The following is a 20997-nucleotide window of genomic DNA, read 5'->3' on the forward strand; positions in this document are numbered from 1 at the left end:
GAAATATTTATATTTAATAATAAAAAATTTTTAATAATAATAAAACAATTGATTTTAATTATAATATTTAATTATCTAATTTTTAAATATGTAAATAAAATTTGAAATTTGAATTTTTAATGTAGCGCCGCCTGCAGTTTTTTAAAATAACACAATGGCGGCGCGCGACGTTTTGATTTCCCAGAGTGCATTGCGTGGAATACCTTCCTCTATATATTTTGTATAGGTAGTATAGTTGCTGTATGTATACCTTTTAGCCGCCATTGTAATTGTAAACAGTAATGGCCACAAGCAAATGAAAATCAAGAAGTTATTTCTCAAATGTTTGTTAAAACAATTTTAATAAAAATACATATTGATAATTAATGAACTTATTAAAACATAATTGGTGATTCCTTGTGAATAAACAACACTTAATTATGAATCACCAGGTAAATTTATTCTCGACATTACAATATTAATATTTACTTTTATAAAATATGTATATAATGTAATAATATTTAAATAATTTATTTTTCAGCTCAAATGTTTGGTGAAAGAAACACCGGACGAGTTATCGTATCGCAAAAAGTATTTCCCAAGTAAGTTTTTTTTTTATTTTTTTTTTCACATGGCTTGCAGTGGCGCTGCGAACAAAAATATAAATAAAAATCCAAAAAATTTTATTTGTTTATTATTAGGCAATACTTATTAGATTTAACTAATTATATAATTATTTTTTTATTAGATTGTGATTCGGTAAAAAGTCAAGATTTATTGTGTAGAATTTGCGATGACACTTTAACAAAAAACTCATTCAAAATTCATCCAATATTGGGAATTTTATTATGCAAGGTAATTAGTTTTTTTTTTTTTTTTTTTATTAATTTACAGTTTAATAATTTTATTTATTTTTAGCAATGCTATGAAGAAAATAAATCAGCGGATAAACAAAAATGCATGGTGTGCAATGAAGATGGTAAATTAATTGAATGCAAGAGCAAAAAATGTTCTTATTTAACTTGCGAGGTAATTTTTTTTTGTTTAAAAAATATTAATTTAAAAATTTTTCGAATATTTTTTTATTGAAAAAAATATAAAAAAAAATTGTCATTTGTAAAAAACTGTAAATGCAATTTTTAAAAAATATTTTTTTGTTCTAATTTAATTATTAAAAAAAAAATTAAATTAAAATTAATAATTACAGAAATGCATGACAAGATTAAATTCAGGAGCAAAATCATTTTACAAACAAGGCAAATGGAATTGTTTTGCTTGTCATACTAAGCCATTGTACAAATTACGAGGAATATCAGCTGTCATGGCGTCTAATTCTGAGTAATTATTTTTTTTTCTATAAAATATAAAACTTTTATTTTAATAGTGATGTAGGAAAATTTCACTAGTCGCTCATTTTATTCTTTGTAATTGAATAAAATAAATTACAAGGAATAAATTAAATTTGGCATGCAAAATCATCGGAATTTCAAATTTCCGTTCTAGCTTTTTATTTATTTTATTTTATATTACTATTAGTTTATTAATTTACCTCCCAATTTATTTGTTAATGCTGTTCTACTTTATTAATAAATTAACATTATTAACCAACGTCTCTAACAACGTCTAAAAATAAATAAAATAAAGAAACAAGAACTATAATGAGCAAACGGAAGTTTGAAAGTCCATATTATGGAATATTGAAGAATTAACGAGTGAAATTATAAAAATATAAATAGCAGCTGATTAGCAACAATGGAAACAAAAAAAACAACCAAAAAAATTATGTTTCAGAGATCAATCAAATAAAAGGATTATAAATAAAGCTCAGAAAACAAATGGACAGCTTTTATCACGTTCCGATTCAACTTCCAGTTCCGGTACTGAGTTTACTAAAACTAAAATATTAGACACTAATTTATCTTCTTCAAGATCTAAACATCATAATTTATCTGAAATTTCGGACAATGAATCTCATGAAGATGACACGCTTACTAATCGCCAGTTGCTTGATTTTAAACACAATGTCAAGAAATTATTTGACGGGTTAAAAGATATGGGAAATAAATTGCTTGAAGAAGTTGATAAAGCTCAGCAGAATTTTCATTCATCTAAACGTAAATTAAAGTCTTCTGATGTTGTTAATATGATTTCTGAGTGTAAGAATATTATTCAGCATGTTCAAGATTCGACAAATAAACAGGAGAAAAAATTAATAGAGCGACACAAAACTTGGTGCAGAAAATCTAAAATTAAAAATACACTTTTTCAAAATGATATTAAATCAAAAAAACAAGATAATAAAAATTATTCTTCAGATGAAGGTCAAAATAAAATTACGTCTACGCCGATTAAAAATACTGAAAGGATGGTTAAAAAAACTAATTCTAAATTAAATGTATCTGATTGTGATGAGCAAGTATTTTCAGGTGATGAAAATAATCGTAATATTAACAATGACACTGATATGGACGAAAATCCATTGGATCAATCCAAAGATTTATTTTCTGACGATGGTTTGAATGATACACTAGCCTCACCTAAATCCAGTAAAAAATCTTCCGAAGAAAGTGACACTGAAAATAATAAACGAAAAAAACGTTTTTTAAAAGTTAAATCTAAAAATACTGTAAACTCTGACGATGAAAGCGATTCAAGTGAAAAAGTAAAACCCAAAAGACGTTTATCTAAAACAAAACTTGATAAAATTAGAGAAAGATCAAACTCTGTTACGTTAATAGAAATTCAAGCTAAGACTAAATTATTAGATAAAGATAAAAATAAGTCTTCGGATTCAGATTTTACTGAAGATCCCACACCCACCAAAGGATCTAAACAATCAGATGATAGTTGTAATAATAATAATAATAATAATAATAATAAGACTGATGTAAATATAAGTAACAAAAATCCTGGAGATGTTTCTTCGGATCTTGATTCTAATACAAAAGAAAAAACTAACAATATTTCAGAATCGGAACATGAAAATAATGATAAAGAAGAACAAGCTAAAAATGATTTATTAAAATCTTCTTCTGAGTCTGACAATGAAGATAAAAATTCTATTTTAAATTCTTCAGATTCTGAGCATCTTAATAATGATGATTTATTAAAATCTTCTTCTGACAATGAAGATGATAAAAATAAAAATAAAAACAAAGTAGATAAAGACAAAAATTCCATATTAAATTCTTCGGATTCTGAGCATCATAATGATGATAAAGCTAAAGAAGATTTATTAAAATCTTCTTCAGATTCTGACAATGATAAAAAGAAAAAGAAAGATGAAGAAGCTAAAAATGATTTATTGAAATCTTCTTCAGATTCTGATAATGAAGATAAAAATAAGAAAGTAGATGAAGATAAAAATTCTATATTAAATTCTTCAGATTCTGAGCATCATAATGATGATAAAGCTAAAGAAGATTTATTAAAATCTTCTTCAGATTCTGACAATGAAGATGATAAAAATAAAAAAAAAAAGAAAGATGAAGAAGCTAAAAATGATTTATTAAAATCTTCAGATTCTGAAAATGAAGATGATAAAAATAAAAAGAAAATGGATGAAGAAGTTAAAAATTCTATATTAAATTCTTCATCAGATTCTGAGAAACTAAATGATGATAAAGCTAAAGAAGATTTATTAAAATCTTCTTCAGATTCTGACAATGAAGATAAAAATAAAAAAAAAATAGATGAGCCCAAAAAAGATTTATTAAATTCTAGTTCAGAATCTGATAAAGAAAAAAATTTATTTAAAAAAAAAGCTAATAATAACAAAAATAACAGTAGTAGTGACAATGAAACAACTAGTTCAAAATCTAAAAAACGTAAATTAAAAATTAAAAAATTTAATTCCAGTGACGACAAAAAATTAAAATTAAAATGCATTGTTGAGTTGAATCGACTGAGCAAAAAAACTTTATCTCAACACTCAAAAGCTCTTCGTTTATCAGCTGAATATTTGGAAAACAAAAAAGTTTCAAGGTAGTTTTATTTTTTTTCATCTTTACTACCTCTTTCTTTTTAATTTCCTTTCAAAAAATAACAATAATTGTGTGATTTTTTATGACACTGAAGTTAACAGACGTTTAAAAATTTTTTATTTTTTTTTTTATTAATTAAATTACAACTAAAAAGATATTTATAAAAAATTGCACTTATAGTTTTTTAAGTTTTTTTTTTCAATAAAAAATTTCTAAAAATTTTGAAATGTCGGTTAACTTCATTTTCATGATTTTTTTAGGTATTTAAAATAGTATTAACTTTATTTAATTTTTTAGTTTGTTGTCTCTTGATGGACTTGATAAAAAGAAGAAAAAGAAGAAACATCGCAGTGATTCATCAACAGACGAGTCTTCTAACTCGAGATCAAGGAAGAAAACTAAACTTGTTGATGAGACTTTGCTGGATCATTTAAAGAAAGTCGAGACTGGAAATGGCAACAATGACAGCAATAATTCTGCTTCGGAAGATGAAGATTCTGGTAAAAAGATTGTTGAAGAAAATGAACCGAGTTTAGATCAGCAAGCTGATAAAATTGCTAAGTCTGCTATTCTTGCTTCTTCTGAATCGAGTGATAATGAGGAAACACCTGTAGAGGAAACTCTAAATGATTCTCCGAGTTCTAAAAATTCTAAAGATGGCAAGAAAAAAAATAAAAAAAATGACACTGAAGATCAGGATAAGGAGGATGATAAAGAAAAAAAGAGTAAAGGTAATGACAGTTGGAAACGTAGCAAATTATTGACCAGTAAAATTTTAGATTCAGATTCAGATGTCGAGAATTTAAAAGCTCAAGAAAAATTGTCCCAGCGCAGCAAAAATGACGAATCAGACAGCAATAAAGAAGCTGATGATTCATTCAAAGTTAAGAAAAAAACCACCAGAACTCGAAGACGTCGTTTGGATTCGGATTCAGACGTCAAAATTTCAGACGATTCGGGGTCTGATTCTGACGATGATAATAAAAAAAATAAAGGTTCGGACGGCGATAAAAAAGAGGGAAAAAAATCTAAACGTAAGAAAAGATCGGACTCTTCAGATTCGAGTTTGTCGATGGTATCGAAAAAAAATAAAACAAAGCGTCGTAGAATTCGAGCTGTTGCTGACAGTGATGATAGCAGTGATGATGATTTAAACAGTTCTCAGGGTGGAGCTAATAAAAGTGGGCGTAAAAATATTCGCAAAGTTTTGAAAGATAAGCATGTTGATAATAGCACTCTCCAGGCGGCTAAGCAAGAAGAGGAACGGATTAAACGCATGGCTGAACGTCAAAAATTGTACAATGAAATGTACGAAGCCAGATTAGCGAGTGAAGCTAAAGTTGACAAGCTTGTTCTAGATTTTGACGCTGAAACAAAGCAAGTATTGCTGGAAGTTGATGAGAATTTAGTAAAACGTTTAAAACCTCATCAAGCAAAGGGTATCAAATTTATGTGGGATGCATGCTTTGAATCTTTGGAAAGAATTAAAGAATCTGAAGGGTCTGGGGGTATTTTAGCTCACTGCATGGGTCTTGGTAAATCTTTTCAAGTTGTAACTCTCTCTCATACTTTGCTAACGCACAGTGAGAAAACGGGGATAAATACTATTCTCATTGTAGTTCCTTTGAGTACTGTTTTAAATTGGATGAATGAATTTAAAATATGGCTCTCGGAAGTTGAAAATGGCGCGGATATTGAATTGTACGAAATGACTAAAGCTAAGACAAATTTAGAGCGGAGATGTCAGTTAGAAAACTGGCAAAGAACCGGAGGTGTATTAATTATCGGCTATGAAATGTTCCGTAACCTCTGTGCTATTAAGGGTAAAGTACGTAAAAGCGTACAGGAGGCTATTTTAAAGACAATCCTCGATCCAGGACCTGATTTGATTGTTTGTGATGAGGGTCATTTATTAAAAAATGAAGATTCGGCTATAAGCAAAGCCATAAGACGAGTTAAAACTCTGAGAAGAATAGTATTAACTGGTACACCTTTGCAAAATAATTTAATAGAATATCACTGCATGGTACAATTTGTAAAGCCGAATTTACTTGGTACAAAAAAAGAATTTTCAAACCGATTTGTTAATCCTATCCAAAATGGACAGTTTGATGACTCAACAGAGTATGACGTAAAGCTTATGAAAAAACGCGCCCATGTGCTTCACAAAATGTTGGAGGGCAGCGTTCAACGCTTTGATTATTCTGTTTTAACTCCATTCTTACCTCCCAAACAGGAGTACGTTATTTCAATAAGATTAACTCCTGTACAAGTTAAATTATACCAGTATTACATTGACAATTTTGCGCGCAAACACAAAGGAGTCGGTGGGTCACTTTTTGCTGACTTTCAAGCTCTGTCCCGCCTGTGGACTCATCCGTTTGTCGTTAAGCTTCACACGGAAAACAGCGAGAGAATTCAGCAGAAAAAACGAGAAGCTGAAACTGACTCCGAGGGCTCGCTTAAAGATTTTATTGATGATGGTAGTGAGAGCGAGTCATCAAGTGTGAGCTCTAATTCTAGCAATAGTAGTAATGAAAGTGATGTTATTACTCTGGATGATGAGGATGGGAAGAACAGTAAGAAAAATAAACCACCACCACCCAAGCGAGGCACTCGTGCTAATCCAGTCGCTGAGCCGGAGATTCCCGAGCCGGAAGAAGCGCCAGCTGAGAACAAAGAATGGTGGACTGAATTTGTCAAAGAAGAAGACTTTGATGACATGAGATTGTCCGCTAAGTTGATGATTTTGTTTGATATTATTAAAGAAGCTGAGGCTATTGGTGATAAAGTTCTTGTATTCTCACAATCTTTGTACTCGTTGACTTTAATTGAGAAATTTTTGGGGATGATTGACGATGAGACCCAAAATGGGAAAGAATTGGATAGTTTAGATAAACACACTGGCTGTTGGGCTATCGGTCAAGATTATTTCAGATTCGACGGACAAACTTCTGCGGAAAATCGGAGCCACTGGGTCAAAAGTTTCAACAAACCTTCCAACACTCGAGCTAGGTTATTTTTGATTTCAACTCGAGCTGGTGGGCTTGGTATTAATTTGACGGCTGCCAATAGAGTTGTTATTTTTGACGCTAGCTGGAATCCTTCTCACGATGTACAAAGTATATTCAGAATTTACAGATTTGGGCAGAAAAAACCCTGCTATGTTTATCGTTTATTAGCTGCGGGTACTATGGAGGAGAAAATTTACAATCGGCAAGTCACTAAATTGTCATTATCATGCCGAGTTGTTGATGAACTGCAAATAGAACGGCACTACAGCAACAATGATCTTGCTGAACTGTACAAATTTGATCCACCGAGTGAAACTACACCCGACTTGGCGCTACCCAAAGATCGTTTACTCGCTGAGATATTTTTACGGCACAAAAATTTAGTCGAAACCTTCCACGAGCATGATTCTTTATTAGAAAATATTGCGGAGGAAGAACTAGACGCTGAGGAACGGAAACAAGCTTGGCAAGAGTATGAAGATGAAAAGGCTGGAAAACGAATGATTCCACCTCAAATGATGATTAACTATTCTAATGTCAATCAGAATCTAATTCCCAATCATCAGCACATGCTCATGATGCAGCAGTATGGCAGTCAAATGATGAATTCTCTTAATCAGCTCAACAATCCAAATAAACAAGTTGAACTATCACAACTTATGAGCATGTTCCAGCAAGATTATCCTCAGTTAAACGAACAGCAACATCGAGCTATGGCTCTAAAGGCTCTCAGCAACATGTACAACTATGTTGAAAATCAAATGGTCGGACGTGGCAGCTACAATACTGGTTCTGTTATGCCTAACCCCGTTAATAGTATCAATAATCCTACTGCTACTTTGGCTAATGCTCTGGCCCAACAAGAGTACACGCGGTTGCATTCTGGGAGTGGATATAATCAACAGAATCTTACTCAGCAGCAACGGCAAATGATGTACTCTCAATCTTTCGGGAATAATTCTTTTGGTAAAACTCAACAAAAAACACCTGCTAATCCTCCTACAACTACAACTGCTTCTAAACAATTTGTCAGTAATGATGACAGTGATGATATTATTGAGGTAAATTCATTTTTTTAAAATTACCTTGTATTTTGTAAACTATTGACATTTTTTAAGATATAAGCTCATCCTGATGTTCCACTCATCAAGACCTTTCATTTGAGTACCCACATCAATTTTTCATATATTTTATATATTTATATATATTATATATATGTATATATGAAAAATATATCAAAAATGCATGTGGGTACTCAAATTAAAGCTCTTGATGAGTATAACATTAAAATGAGCTTATATCTTTAAAAATGTCAATAATTAAAAAATGACCTTGTATCTTGGGAACTATTGACATTTTTTAAGATATAAGCTCATCCCGATGTTACACTCATGAAGACCATTCATTTGAGTACCCACATCAATTTTTCATATATTTTATATATTTATATATATTATATATATTATATATATATATATATATATATATATATTATATATATGTAAATATGATAAATATATAAAAAAATTGATGTGGGTACTCAAATGAAAGCTCTTAATCAGTGTAACATTAGAATGGGCTTATATTTTTGATATATATATTATATATATGTAAATATGATAAATATATAAAAAATTGATGTGGGTACTCAAATGAAAGCTCTTGATAAGTGTAACATCGAGATGAGCTTATATCTTTAAAAATGTCATATTTAAAAAAGTACAGTGCAATTTAATAAAAGTTATTTAATAAAGCAAAATTTTATTTATATCTAGTTGATACGTTTATATTAATTTGTTATTATTTTTCAGATACCTTCCAGTAGTAGTAGCAGAGTTAATCAAGCCAGTAATGCCCCCAAGAGACAGGAAGAATAATATAATATTTAAACAACAAGTATTCCTTTAATTTTATAATTATTTTTAATATTTTCAATTTTAAAACTAAGGATAATTTAAGATAAAAATTTAGAGTAAGTAAATATATATTTAAGAATGATAATTGATATAAAATAGATTTTTGTTTGTTTTACATCATCTCTCATGCTGGACATAAATTTCATTATTGTCTTTAAAAAAGTTTTTATTTTAAAAAAAATTTTTTTATTGTTGTTTTGTCAAAATGAAGTAATTATTTCATATTTATTAATAATTATAAACATATTTGTTCGTTAAAAATAAAAATTTGCTATAATCGATAAAATATTCAAGGTAATGCTTTTCTCCATCCTGATTTTAATAATTTAAATAATCTAGTTTTTATTTTTAAATAATTATTATTTGATTGTTGATTTATCATTTCATCGGGATCATTTTTATGATCATACAACTCTTGACTGATAATACTGTCCCAATTAGAGGTATAATTAAAAGGTATCCAGGCAGTGTATCGATATCTCGCAGTACGTAATGTATACCCCATTATTTTTATGTTATTTAACCTTGGCTCATCACTGTTTGGTTTCCATGTTGGGGTCAATCCTGGTCGTGGATATTGACTGAATGCTGCTTTTTTCCATCTAATTATCTGTAATAATTATTCAAGAATAATATTTACTTTATTATGCTTAATTTTGCTTTATTAAATAATGAATTTTGTTAAATTGCTTTGTATTTTCTTAAATATTGACATTTTTAAAGATATAAGCTCATATTGATGTTATACTCATCAAGAGCTTTCATTTGAGTACCCACATGCATTTTGATACATTTTTCATATTTAAATATATATATATATATATCATAAATATAAGCTCATCCTGATGTTATACTTATCAAGAGCTTTCATTTGAGTACCCACATCAATTTTTGATATATTTTTCATACATATATAATATATATATATATATATGTATACACATGTATTCATAAAAATATATGAAAAATTGATGTGGGTACTCAAATAAAAGCTCTTGATGAGTATAACATCATAATGAGCTTATATCTTGAAAAATATCAATAGTTCACAAAATACAAGATAATTTCTTTATTATTGACATTTTTTAAGATATAAGCTCATTTTAATTTTATACTCATCAAGAGCTTTCATTTGAGTACCCACATGCATTTTTGATTTATTTTTCATATATACATATTTATAATATATATAAATATATGAAATTTATGAAAAATTGATGTGGGTACTCAAACGAAAGGTCTTGATGAGTGTAACATCGAGATGAGCTTATATCTTTAAAAATGTCAATAGTTCACGAGATACAAAGTAATTAAATGAAATTACTTTATTTTTATAAGCTGAAATAACTGGAAGAAAACTTATCCCCTCGCTGCATGTAGTTGAATAAACTTTACCACAAACGTCAATTGGTAATTTTACAAGTTCAGCAATTGTCGGGAATAAATCCACCAGTTCAACAATTGATTTAACATAAACTTTAGATTTAGTTTTTTTCGGAATTGAAACAATCAAAGGAACTCGAACAGCGACGTCAAAATTACTGTACTTTGCCCAGAGACTGTGCTCGCCCAGTGACCACCCGTGATCAGACGTCAGTATCACCGTTGTACTTTTATCAAGTTTTAAATCAATTAATTTTTTTAATAATTCACCCACTAAACTGTCAATGTAAGACACTGCTGCGTAATAAGACTGGATTATTTTAGCAGCAAAATTTTCAGGAATTTTTTCCCAGGGAAATTTTAAATCTAGATTATTTATGTCATCCCGTTGTCGCAAATCAATCCATGGATTGTAAGCAAGGCTGGTGATGTTTTCCGGCCAGTAATAATTTTTTAATTTAAATTTACTGAGTGGGTGAAATTTTAAATATTCTTGGGGGTACTTAAACGGAATGTGGGGTTTTTCAAACCCGACAGCTAAAAAAAATGGCTTTAATTTAGAATAGTTTGACAGATATTCTTTTGCAGCGTTTAGATTTTCTAAATCTGGAAGAGTAGAACGAGGCATTGATGTAACATTTACTGGACATACCTAAAAGAATATTAAAATAATTATTTTTTTTTAATTAATTAAAATCAATTTAAATATTTTTAAAATTAATATTTTAATTATTGAAAATTAAATTAACTGACATTTGAAAATTTTTATAATTTATTTTATTGAAAAATAATTCTTAAAAAATTAAAACAAAAATTTTCACATGCAGAAAATTTTGAAAATTATCCGTGGAATTTTTTTAAAATAGTTTTTTAATTCTAATTTTTAATTAAAAAAAAACTCAAAAATTTTTAAGTGTCGGCTAACTTAATTTTCATTTTAATTAAAATTTATTTTATTATACTTACAAGATTGCGGGCTAATTCACTGCCATGATTATTAAAACAAACTGGAGTATTTTTATATTTATCAGTAAATGGATGAAAAGGAACATCTGTCCAGGAGTAAGGACTGTCATCGGAATAATTCGAGCTAATACCTGGATGGAATATTTTTCCAATAGATTTAGTTGCGTATCCATTTTTTTTTAAATACTGCGGAAGAGTTGTGTAATTATTTTTATTTCTCCAGTAACTGTAGAAATCATAAAGATGAAGAGTGTCAGGTCGTCGGCTTGTCAAAAGTGAATTTCTGCTTGGAGCACACAGCGCTTGCTAAAATTATATTTATTTTAAATGAAAATAAAGTTAGCCGACATCTAAAGAATTTTATGATTTTTTTTTATTAAAGAATTATTTTAAAAAAAATTTTAAAAATTTTTTTCACTTGATGAAAACTTAAAAAACTATAAGTGCAATTTTTTAAAAATATTTTTTCGTTATAATTTAATTAATTTAGCAAAATAAAAAAATCAAAAATGTCGGCTAACTTTATTATTATTTATTTTAAAAATTTAATATTATTATAAAATTAAAAAAACTAACCTGTGCATAAGCTCGAGTAAATACAACACTTTTTTCAGCTAATTTATCAATATTTGGTGTGTAAGCATTTAAATCTCCATAACAACCCAATGCAGGACGCAAATCATCAACCAAAATTAACAATACATTGTTTTTTTTAATATTCTTAGCGTTACTTTTTAATAATAATATAAAAAATACAACCCACTTGTACACCATGTTTTATTCTGTGCAGTAAATTATTAAGTCTATGTAAACACAGTGATTATTAATCACTTTTTATTTACAACAATTGATTGACTTTATTGATGTCTTTAAACATGATTTTTTTTTTTTTTATTCAATTGTTGATAATTATAACTTTTGAAGTTCCCGGTAATGACAACTAGCGCCACCATTAAAACTTTAGACAGGATAATCTCGCGTTGTACACTGTCTGACACGTCGACTTTTCTGACACTCGATATTTTATTAAAAAAAAAACATGTTTATTATTAAAATTATTGGATAAAATAACAAGTTAATTAATTATTTTTATAGAAAGGTAAGAATTTTTGTTTTAAATAATATTAATACAATCATAATTAATAAGTTTAAAAATATTTGCAGTGTAGGAATTAACCAAAAAATCTAAAAATGAGCAACGTTGTGGAACAATCATGTTACACGTTGATAAACATCGCGACGGAGTCGGAGCCGATGAACGAGCTCCAGATGAAGCAAGATTTAGAGAAAGGCGACATCCCTGTAAAAATAGAAGCTCTTAAAAAAACAATCCACATGATACTAAACGGCGAACGTCTTCCAGGACTGCTGATGACAATCATAAGGTTTGTTTTGCCCCTTCAAGATCACACGGTTAAAAAAATGCTCCTTATATTTTGGGAAATCGTCCCCAAGACCTCGCCAGATGGTAAGTTGCTCCAGGAAATGATCTTGGTTTGCGACGCGTACAGAAAAGACCTCCAGCATCCAAATGAATTTGTCCGAGGATCAACACTGAGATTTTTGTGCAAATTAAAAGAGCCGGAGCTCTTGGAGCCGCTGATGCCGGCAATAATCACTTGTTTGGAGCACCGTCACTCTTATGTCCGACGTAATGCAGTTCTTGCTATCTTTACAATCTACCGTAACTTTGAATTTTTAATCCCCGACGCTCCAGAATTAATCGCCAAGTACCTGGAGGGCGAGCAGGACATGTCGTGTCGCAGAAATGCATTTTTAATGCTGCTACACGCGGACCAAAGCCGTGCATTGGCATATTTAGCTGCTTGCCTTGACCTGGTCCCGAGTTTCGGTGACATTCTCCAGCTGGTAATTGTCGAATTAATTTACAAAGTCTGCTTAGCAAATCCTAGCGAGCGAGCCCGATTTATCCGGTGTATCTACAGTTTATTAAATTCACCAAGCGCAGCTGTGCGTTACGAAGCCGCTGGAACATTAGTTACACTTTCAAACGCTCCAACAGCAATCAAAGCCGCTGCTTCATGTTACATCGAGCTGGTGGTCAAAGAAAGTGACAATAATGTTAAATTAATTGTCTTAGACCGTCTGATTGCCATGAAAGAGAGCCCGTCTCACGAAAGAGTCCTTCAAGAGCTTGTAATGGATATTTTACGTGTCTTAGGATCACCTGCCCTTGAAGTCCGCACTAAGACTCTTGCTCTGGCTATCGATTTAGTGACAACTCGCACTATTGAAGAAATGGTCCAGCTTTTGAAGAAAGAAGTAATCAGAACAGCCGGAGGAGAGCATGAAGATGCCGGAAAATATCGACAGTTGCTCGTTAAAACATTGCATACTTGCTCTATTAAATTCCCTGATGTCGCTGGGACAGTTATTCCGGTCCTAGTAGACTTTTTGGCTGAAAACAACGAAGCTGCTGCTGCAGATGTGCTTGATTTTATCCGAGAAGCTATTCAGAGATTCGAAAATTTGCAGCCTTTGATTATCGACAAACTCTTGCAAGTATTTTCAGAGATACGAGCAGTTCGCGTTCATCGTGGAGCTCTTTGGATTCTTGGAGAGTACGCGACTTCTAAAGAGGATATCGAGAGTCTTATGGCTCGTATCAGAGTTGCTCTAGGTGAACTCCCACTTGTTGAAGCTGAAAACAAACGCCAGGCTGGGGAAAAACCACCGGATGAAAATTCTCAGCAGCAACAACCTCAGCTGGTCACTTCCGATGGTACTTATGCAACCCAGAGTGCATTCAGTACAACCACCGGTAAAAAGGAAGAAAAACGACCGCCATTGGTTCAGTACATGATGGAAGGTGACTTTTTCATTGCCGCTTCTTTGGCATCAACTTTAGCGAAACTCGCGCTGCGTTACAAGGAACTCGAGAGTAATCCACAAAAGAGCAACCGATTGCAAGCAGAAGCTATGCTGATTATGTCGAGTTTGTTGCAGTTAGGTCGAAGTGGACTGCCATCTAAACCTATGACTCACGATGACGCTGAAAGAATTTCCGTTTGTTTAAGATCTCTTGCTTGTCCGACGACAATTGTTCAGAAAGTCTTCACCGAGGGTTGTCGCGAGGCTCTCGGGCAAATGCTTATGGCTAAAGCCGAGGAGGACTCGCAGACTCAAAAAGCTAAAGAGAAACCTGGAAATATTGTTCAGGTCGACGATGCGATACAATTCTTGCAACTGAGCCGCAACAGCGACCTAACTGGCGGCCACGGTGATGTTTTTGAGCAGAGTTTAAGCGCAGCTGTTGCTGGACGACCTGGAACTAGCGATTCACCGGCTCCCGCTAGTGCCTTGAGCAAAGTAACACAATTGACGGGATTTTCAGATCCGGTCTATGCAGAAGCTCTTGTTCATGTTAATCAGTACGACATTGTACTTGATGTATTGATTGTCAATCAAACAGAAGACACCTTGCAAAATTGTACACTCGAACTGGCAACGATGGGCGATTTAAAGCTGGTAGAACGACCTCAGCCTATTGTTTTAGCCCCCCGTGATTTTGCCAGTATTAAAGCAAATGTAAAGGTCGCTTCCACGGAAAATGGAATTATATTTGGTAATATTGTCTATGATGTCTCGGGTGCTGGCTCTGATAGAAGCGTCGTTGTTCTTAATGATATTCATATTGATATTATGGATTATATTGTACCGGCTACTTGTACAGACACTGAATTCCGGCAAATGTGGGCTGAATTTGAGTGGGAGAATAAAGTATCTGTTAATACCACGCTTGCTGATCTACGAGAGTATCTTGCGCATCTATTAAAATCTACTAATATGCGTTGTCTTACCCCTGAAAAGGTAAATATTTTAATAATAACTAGCAACCTTGCAGTCATTATGTGATTTATGAACTAAAATTTTGAATTATTAAATAATGACTTTTGTTCAGTTGCATTGTATTTGCTTAAATATTGACGTTTTTAAAGATATAAGCTCATTTTTATATTACACTCATCAAGAGCTTTCATTTGAGTACCCACATCAATTTTTGATATATTTTTCATATTTACATATATATACATATCAAAGATATAAGCTCATTTTAATGTTACACTCATCAAGAGCTTTCATTTGAGTACCCACATGCATTTTTAATATATTTTTCATATATATATATATATATATATATATATATATATGAAAAATTGATGTGGGTACTTAAATGAAAGGTCTCGATGAGTGTAACATCGGGATGAGCTTATATCTTTTAAAATGTCAGTAGTTGACCAAGATACAAGGTCATTTTTTAATTATTGACATTTTTTAAGATATAAACTCATTTTAACGTTATACTCATCAAGAGCTTTCATTTGAGTACCCACATGAATTTTTGATATATTTTTCATATATACATATATGTAATATATATAAATATATATAAAAAATTGATGTGGGTACTCAAATGAAAGGTCTTGATGAGTATAATATCAAGATGAGCTTATATCTTTAAAAATGTCAATATTTCACAAGATACAAGGTCATTTCTTAATTATGTATCTAGAGACACAAAATTTTTCTTATTCTTTCAATAATATAGATAATAATAATTTTTTTAAATTGTTTTTAGGCATTGTCGGGACAGTGTGGATTTATGGCTGCAAACATGTACGCTAAATCGATATTCGGTGAAGATGCTCTTGCTAATTTGTCACTGGAGAAGCCACTGCATAAACCTGACGCGCCTGTTGTTGGACACATTAGAATTCGCGCTAAAAGCCAAGGAATGGCTCTGTCACTTGGAGATAAAATTAATTTTGCACAAAAAGTCGTGCAAACTAAAGTTGTCCAAGCTGCTTAATAATATTTAATAAACATTCATGCTTTTATTACTTTTATTAGATTATAATTAAATAAATTACGTCGAGTATTAGAATTATATATATTTTTCTTTTTTCAATTAATTACACGGATAAATTTTTTAAAAATATACAATTATGTAATTAATATGAAAATAAAAATAATAATATTATTCATTTGATTTTTTAATAAATATCAGATTACATTTCATGAATATCTTCAGTTACTGTATTAGACATTTTGTGCTCATTATCAGCATTTACGACGCAACACCAAATTAATGCTCGCATAACTGCACAATGTCTAAAGTAATAATCATTATCATACTATTATTTTATTATAATAACTGTTGTTACTAGACCAATATTATTTTATTAACAACAACAACAACATGATCATATATTCATTTTTTTTAATTATTTAATTACCAAGGAATTTATGTTAATATAGGATTAATTACCTCAATAATAGGGAAACTGTTATACGTCTAATTTCGATAATAAGATTAAGCAAAACCCAATAATTGTGTGAATAATGATTCAATATATCGGTTTAATCTGGATAAAAGTTTTGTTCTGGAATTAATTGAGGATAAAACTTGGGTATTTTTATTATTTTTATCATTTCTAAAGATAATCAGCCACACGTAAGGTGTATATATCTATATCATTACCAGTAGTCGTAACATACAGCGAATTACGAAGAGGAAATCAATAAAATTCCACGGGTCTCTGTTAAGCAGGCTTTTAAACCGTCACCAAATACTTTGAGGCTTTTTAAGACGTATATTATTATAATACACTCAAGAAATAAGAAAAATGTCTGTTCTTGGGGTTGATTCACGTTCATTTTTTCTAATATTATTCATATAAAATATTTACCGAGTCAAAAAAAAATTTAGTTGCGTAAAAGAAATCCTACGCAAAAGCCGTCAATTTTTTTAAAAAATGATAAATCATATTTCAATTATTTATAAGACTTTAAAATAATTACAATAATAAATTTACCCTTTTAATTTTATTAGCGAGTTTCAACATCCGGGAAATATATTTCTTATTAGAGATGAAGTTTATATTTATAGATTTTGATAATATATTTAAATAAAAATTATTAATATTTTTTAATTAAAGGATAAAAATGTTTGTCCTGCGTTTAAAAGCTGATGATGCCTTTGATATTCCTCTTTTAGTTGTCTATAGAGATTTAGCTGTTGAATGGGATATTAATTAAATACACAATCGATATACCTGTTAAACAAAAAAGATGTTTAAGAAAGTTTTTCAATTATATTCCATCTTTTATAATTTATTATTATTATTGTTGTCATTTTCACCAACATTTTTTTATTACCGGTGAAAACATTTAAAAAAAGAACACGAAACTAATCGTTGATAGTATATAAATCGCGGATACAACTTTTATCCGGTAGTATCAAAAACTATTCAAGGCTACATAACTATGAATTTAAAAAAAATTTACATTTGTTTTATATTTATTGTTATTTTAAAATTCAACACTGCTACTCAAGGTAATTTTATTACACTAAAGTTAGCCGAAATTTTTAATTTTTTTTTAATAATTAAATTAGAATAAAAAAATATTTTTTTAAAATTGCACTTACAGTTTTTAAAATTTTTTACAATTAAAATTTTTTTTGTAGTCATTTTTTCAATAAAAAAAATTTAAAAAATTTTTAAATGTCGGCTAACTTTATTTTCATAATAGTAAAGTTAGCCGACATTGTTAATTTTTGGAGTTATTTTTTAATTAATAAATTAAAATTAAATATTATTTTAAAAAAATTGCAATTATAGTTTTTCAAGTTTTTTAAAATTGAAAATTTTTTTGTATTAATTTTTTCAATAAAAAAAATTTTTAAAATTTTTAAACGTCGGTTAACTTAATTTTTATTTATTTAATTTATATAAATTAAAAATTATTATATAAAATTAAAATTTTATATAGATGATGTAAAAAAGGATGAAGAAAAAGAAGCAGGTGGACATGAAGATACAGAAGCGCATAAATCTGACGGAAAAAAAGAACAAGAGGTATGAATGACTTGATAAAATTTTTTTCATTGTACACTTGAGACGATCGTTTATATTATTTGTTAGGCATTATTATAATAAATTTTATTGAAAATGAGAAAAACTTTTACTGAAAAAAATAGTATATTATTGTAATTTATAAGATGAATATTTTTTTCCAGAAGTATGAAAAGAAACACGAGTCAGATAAGGGGGCGGTAGGACATCACGATATTGAGGATCATAATAAAAGTTATGAGGAGTCAAATGCCAAGGAGAAAAAGCACAAAGAAGAGGCTGGACATTATCAGGAGCATTTGGATGGTGAGAAACGTGAAAAGTTTGCCGAGTTCGATGAAGAGGGTAAACACCAAAAGGGACACAGCACCAAGGGTCAACACAATGTTTACAAGAATGATGAGTATAAAAAGGAGCATGATTTCTATGATGAATTTCACGATCAAGGTGGACATCAGGAGCAAGGTGAATTTAAAAATTCACATCAAGATAATAAAGGTCACTCTAATAAAAAAGCTCACCACGATTCTGCTCATCATAAGGTATGTTTTTAATTATATTATTTATTTATTTCATTTAATTATATTTTTTATTGCTTAAAAGGGTCATCAGGGAAAAAAACACGGCCATCACAAAGGAAAGCATTATCATAATCATAAAAATTATAAATCTGGCGAAGGTCATAACCATCATCAAAAATTAAATCACAAACGTGGAAAAAATACCGGCAAAGCTCGTGCAAAAAAATGGTCACGTTCCGGCAAAGCTTAATTATATATATATATATATTATATGCAATCGATTGAGAGTCAGTTTACCAGATGACTTAGTTTTATTTCAGTAAATCATGAAAAGTGAAAACCTAGCGTTAAATTGGTCACACTTTATGACCACCATGTTCCACATTTACTTTTTTTCTTATTCATATTTTATTTATTTAATATGTTTTCCATACAAAGTTATTTTTTTAATAATATTGATGATTCACACCTACATCGATTATCTATTTTTTTTTTCAAAGCACTTATAAGGGGCAATAATCAATTTTACTTTTTATCAATAAAATGTTAAAATAAATTTATGTTAGTCAATAAAAAAAAAAAAAAGAGAAAACAATTCTGTATTACTCTATCGTTACTTAATAGTTTTTGTTGTTGTAATAATAATTGTCCTTGATTAAAATTTCTTCATAATCGATTTGGGGGTCGAAAATATCGAAAATATCTTGCAGCAATTTCAAGAGAAAGGAGGAAGCATTTAAATGGATTATTTTATCAAAATGAGTAAAACCTATTACGGGGGAATAATGATATAATTGTCTCAATACTTGTCGACGATACTCAGTCTTACAGTGTCCAGTCATAATGGATACATCATACAGACTTGTCGCATTTATTTTATTTTTTACGGTAATATTATTTTATTAACATCTTAATTTTTATAATGCTATTTAATAAATTTATTTATTTAATAGATTGAATCGACAGTACCGGCTTCGGTAGAGTTTTCAAATCAATCGCCAATTGTTGTAGCTGAATTACCGGAACAACCTGACAGTCACAATGTTCCACAGGCCAGTGAATACAGACCGAGAAGAATTAATTACCAGGATATGAATGTTAATTATCATCAGCCTCAAGTTAATTATCAACAAGCACAACCGGTTAAATATTCAAAAAAACAACCACAAGTTTTGTACTACACTCAACCCTCTTATCCAAAAAAATACATTGTATTAGATAACAAAAATTATCATCCAAGGGGTAAAATAAATAAACGCCAGGATTACGGCGGAGAAGACGAGTATGAAAGTTATGGGGAACATCAAGTACCTGCTGAATCAAAGCACCACGAGCACCATCACGAAGAGTCCCATGAGGAGGGACACGGAGGAGAACATCATGAACATCATCATGAGGATGGAGGCAAAAAAGGCGACAAAGTATATTTTTTTTTTTATTAAAATTATTGTTGTTTAATTATTTTATTTATTTTTTTATTGGGTTTAGGGGTTTAAAAAGTGGTTTGAAGAAGAAAAGGGAAAAAAGGGACATCATGATGAAGAAGATCACAAGAAACATTATGGAGAAAAAAGCGGGGAGAAAAAGAAACAACACCATGATGATGGTTACTACAAAGAGTATCACCACGATGAAAAAGGTGAAAAAGGTTCCTCGTATCAGGACAAAGGAGAATACAAAAAGGGACACAGTACACATGGAAAACACGTTATCCATAAAAAGGTTTTTAATTTATTTATTAATTTATCTATTATATAGATATTAATTTAATTGTGTTTATTAAGGATGACTATGAGAAGAATATAGACTTCTTTGATGAGGATCACTCGGAAGAAGAGCATGAAAAGGAAGGTGGTTATCACCACAAGGCCGAGAAAGGACACGGTGGTAAAAAGAAGAAAGGACATCATGAGCACGGGCATCACCAAGAGAAGTACGGCAAAGAGAAGAAACACAAGCATGGTCATCATCATCATGATTCCGAAAAGTGGGAGAAGGAAAAGGGTGAAAAAGGTCATCACAAGCACGGGAAGAAATACGGTAAAAAAGGCGAGCACGAAGAAGGAAAAAAGTGGGGACACAAAAAAGGAGAATAATTTTTATTTTTAAAATTAATAAACTTTTATTATTCCGTAAAATAACTTGTTGAAATAATTATTATTATTATTATTATTATTGTAAATCCTTTTTACAATTATAATTATCGTCATACATTATTTACTTTTTTATGTCGAGGCAATAAATTTTTATGACGAATCATTGGGTATAGAGACGGTGAAGAAAAGTAAAACCCATTATCAGCCGGAATCTCTAAAAGTTTTGATTATTTTTATACATCTTTTTGTTATTCAACGGCA

The 20997-nt window shown here is 30.2% G+C and overlaps 5 protein-coding genes across 11 annotated transcripts; 4 read left to right on the top strand and 1 right to left on the bottom strand.

The window, feature by feature from the left end:
- Nucleotides 1-224: 224 nt before the first annotated feature.
- LOC123263271 (transcriptional regulator ATRX homolog) lies at nucleotides 225-8979 on the top strand. Of its 4 annotated transcripts, none has more exons than XM_044725883.1 (10): nucleotides 225-431; nucleotides 521-581; nucleotides 728-834; nucleotides 898-1008; nucleotides 1187-1317; nucleotides 1771-2696; nucleotides 2727-3320; nucleotides 3357-3963; nucleotides 4260-8037; nucleotides 8788-8979. In XM_044725883.1, the coding sequence occupies exons 1-10, from the start codon at nucleotides 420-422 to the stop codon at nucleotides 8851-8853; spliced, it is 6393 nt and encodes a 2130-aa protein (XP_044581818.1). In that variant the 5' UTR covers nucleotides 225-419; the 3' UTR covers nucleotides 8854-8979. The 4 variants fall into 4 exon arrangements, with proteins under 4 accessions (XP_044581818.1, XP_044581817.1, XP_044581820.1 ...); XM_044725885.1 differs by having other exon boundaries at nucleotides 226-431; nucleotides 2727-3278; nucleotides 3615-3963; XM_044725884.1 differs by having other exon boundaries at nucleotides 226-431; nucleotides 2727-3035; nucleotides 3165-3963.
- Nucleotides 8980-9067: 88 nt separating this feature from the next.
- Nucleotides 9068-12108, bottom strand: LOC123263273 (iduronate 2-sulfatase). Of its 4 annotated transcripts, none has more exons than XM_044725887.1 (4): nucleotides 11818-12108; nucleotides 11242-11547; nucleotides 10214-10927; nucleotides 9068-9502 (listed from the first exon to the last, which is right to left on the bottom strand). In XM_044725887.1, the coding sequence occupies exons 1-4, from the start codon at nucleotides 12013-12015 to the stop codon at nucleotides 9182-9184; spliced, it is 1539 nt and encodes a 512-aa protein (XP_044581822.1). In that variant the 5' UTR covers nucleotides 12016-12108; the 3' UTR covers nucleotides 9068-9181. The 4 variants fall into 4 exon arrangements, with proteins under 4 accessions (XP_044581822.1, XP_044581823.1, XP_044581826.1 ...); XM_044725888.1 differs by having other exon boundaries at nucleotides 10217-10927; nucleotides 11818-12107; XM_044725891.1 differs by having other exon boundaries at nucleotides 11242-11467; nucleotides 11818-11942.
- A 108-nt stretch (nucleotides 12109-12216) lies between these two features.
- LOC123263272 (coatomer subunit beta) lies at nucleotides 12217-16077 on the top strand. Its single transcript, XM_044725886.1, has 3 exons — nucleotides 12217-12340; nucleotides 12406-15072; nucleotides 15842-16077. The coding sequence occupies exons 2-3, from the start codon at nucleotides 12433-12435 to the stop codon at nucleotides 16070-16072; spliced, it is 2871 nt and encodes a 956-aa protein (XP_044581821.1). The 5' UTR covers nucleotides 12217-12340; nucleotides 12406-12432; the 3' UTR covers nucleotides 16073-16077.
- A 1479-nt stretch (nucleotides 16078-17556) lies between these two features.
- Nucleotides 17557-19105, top strand: LOC123263277 (histidine-rich glycoprotein-like; the record flags this gene model as incomplete). Its single annotated transcript, XM_044725895.1, has 4 exons — nucleotides 17557-17599; nucleotides 18037-18122; nucleotides 18284-18661; nucleotides 18723-19105. Coding segments are annotated over 4 exons (675 nt in total), but the record flags the coding sequence as incomplete, so codon positions are not given.
- Nucleotides 19106-19290: 185 nt separating this feature from the next.
- LOC123263275 (probable zinc transporter protein DDB_G0282067) lies at nucleotides 19291-20741 on the top strand. Its single transcript, XM_044725893.1, has 4 exons — nucleotides 19291-19528; nucleotides 19594-20061; nucleotides 20129-20362; nucleotides 20425-20741. Exons 1-4 carry the CDS (start codon nucleotides 19484-19486, stop codon nucleotides 20734-20736), a joined length of 1059 nt encoding a protein of 352 aa, XP_044581828.1. The 5' UTR covers nucleotides 19291-19483; the 3' UTR covers nucleotides 20737-20741.
- The last annotated feature ends 256 nt before the right edge of the window (nucleotides 20742-20997 follow it).

The sequence above is a fragment of the Cotesia glomerata genome, linkage group LG4 (assembly GCF_020080835.1).
Source record: "Cotesia glomerata isolate CgM1 linkage group LG4, MPM_Cglom_v2.3, whole genome shotgun sequence".
Classification (NCBI taxonomy): Eukaryota; Metazoa; Arthropoda; class Insecta; order Hymenoptera; family Braconidae; genus Cotesia; species Cotesia glomerata.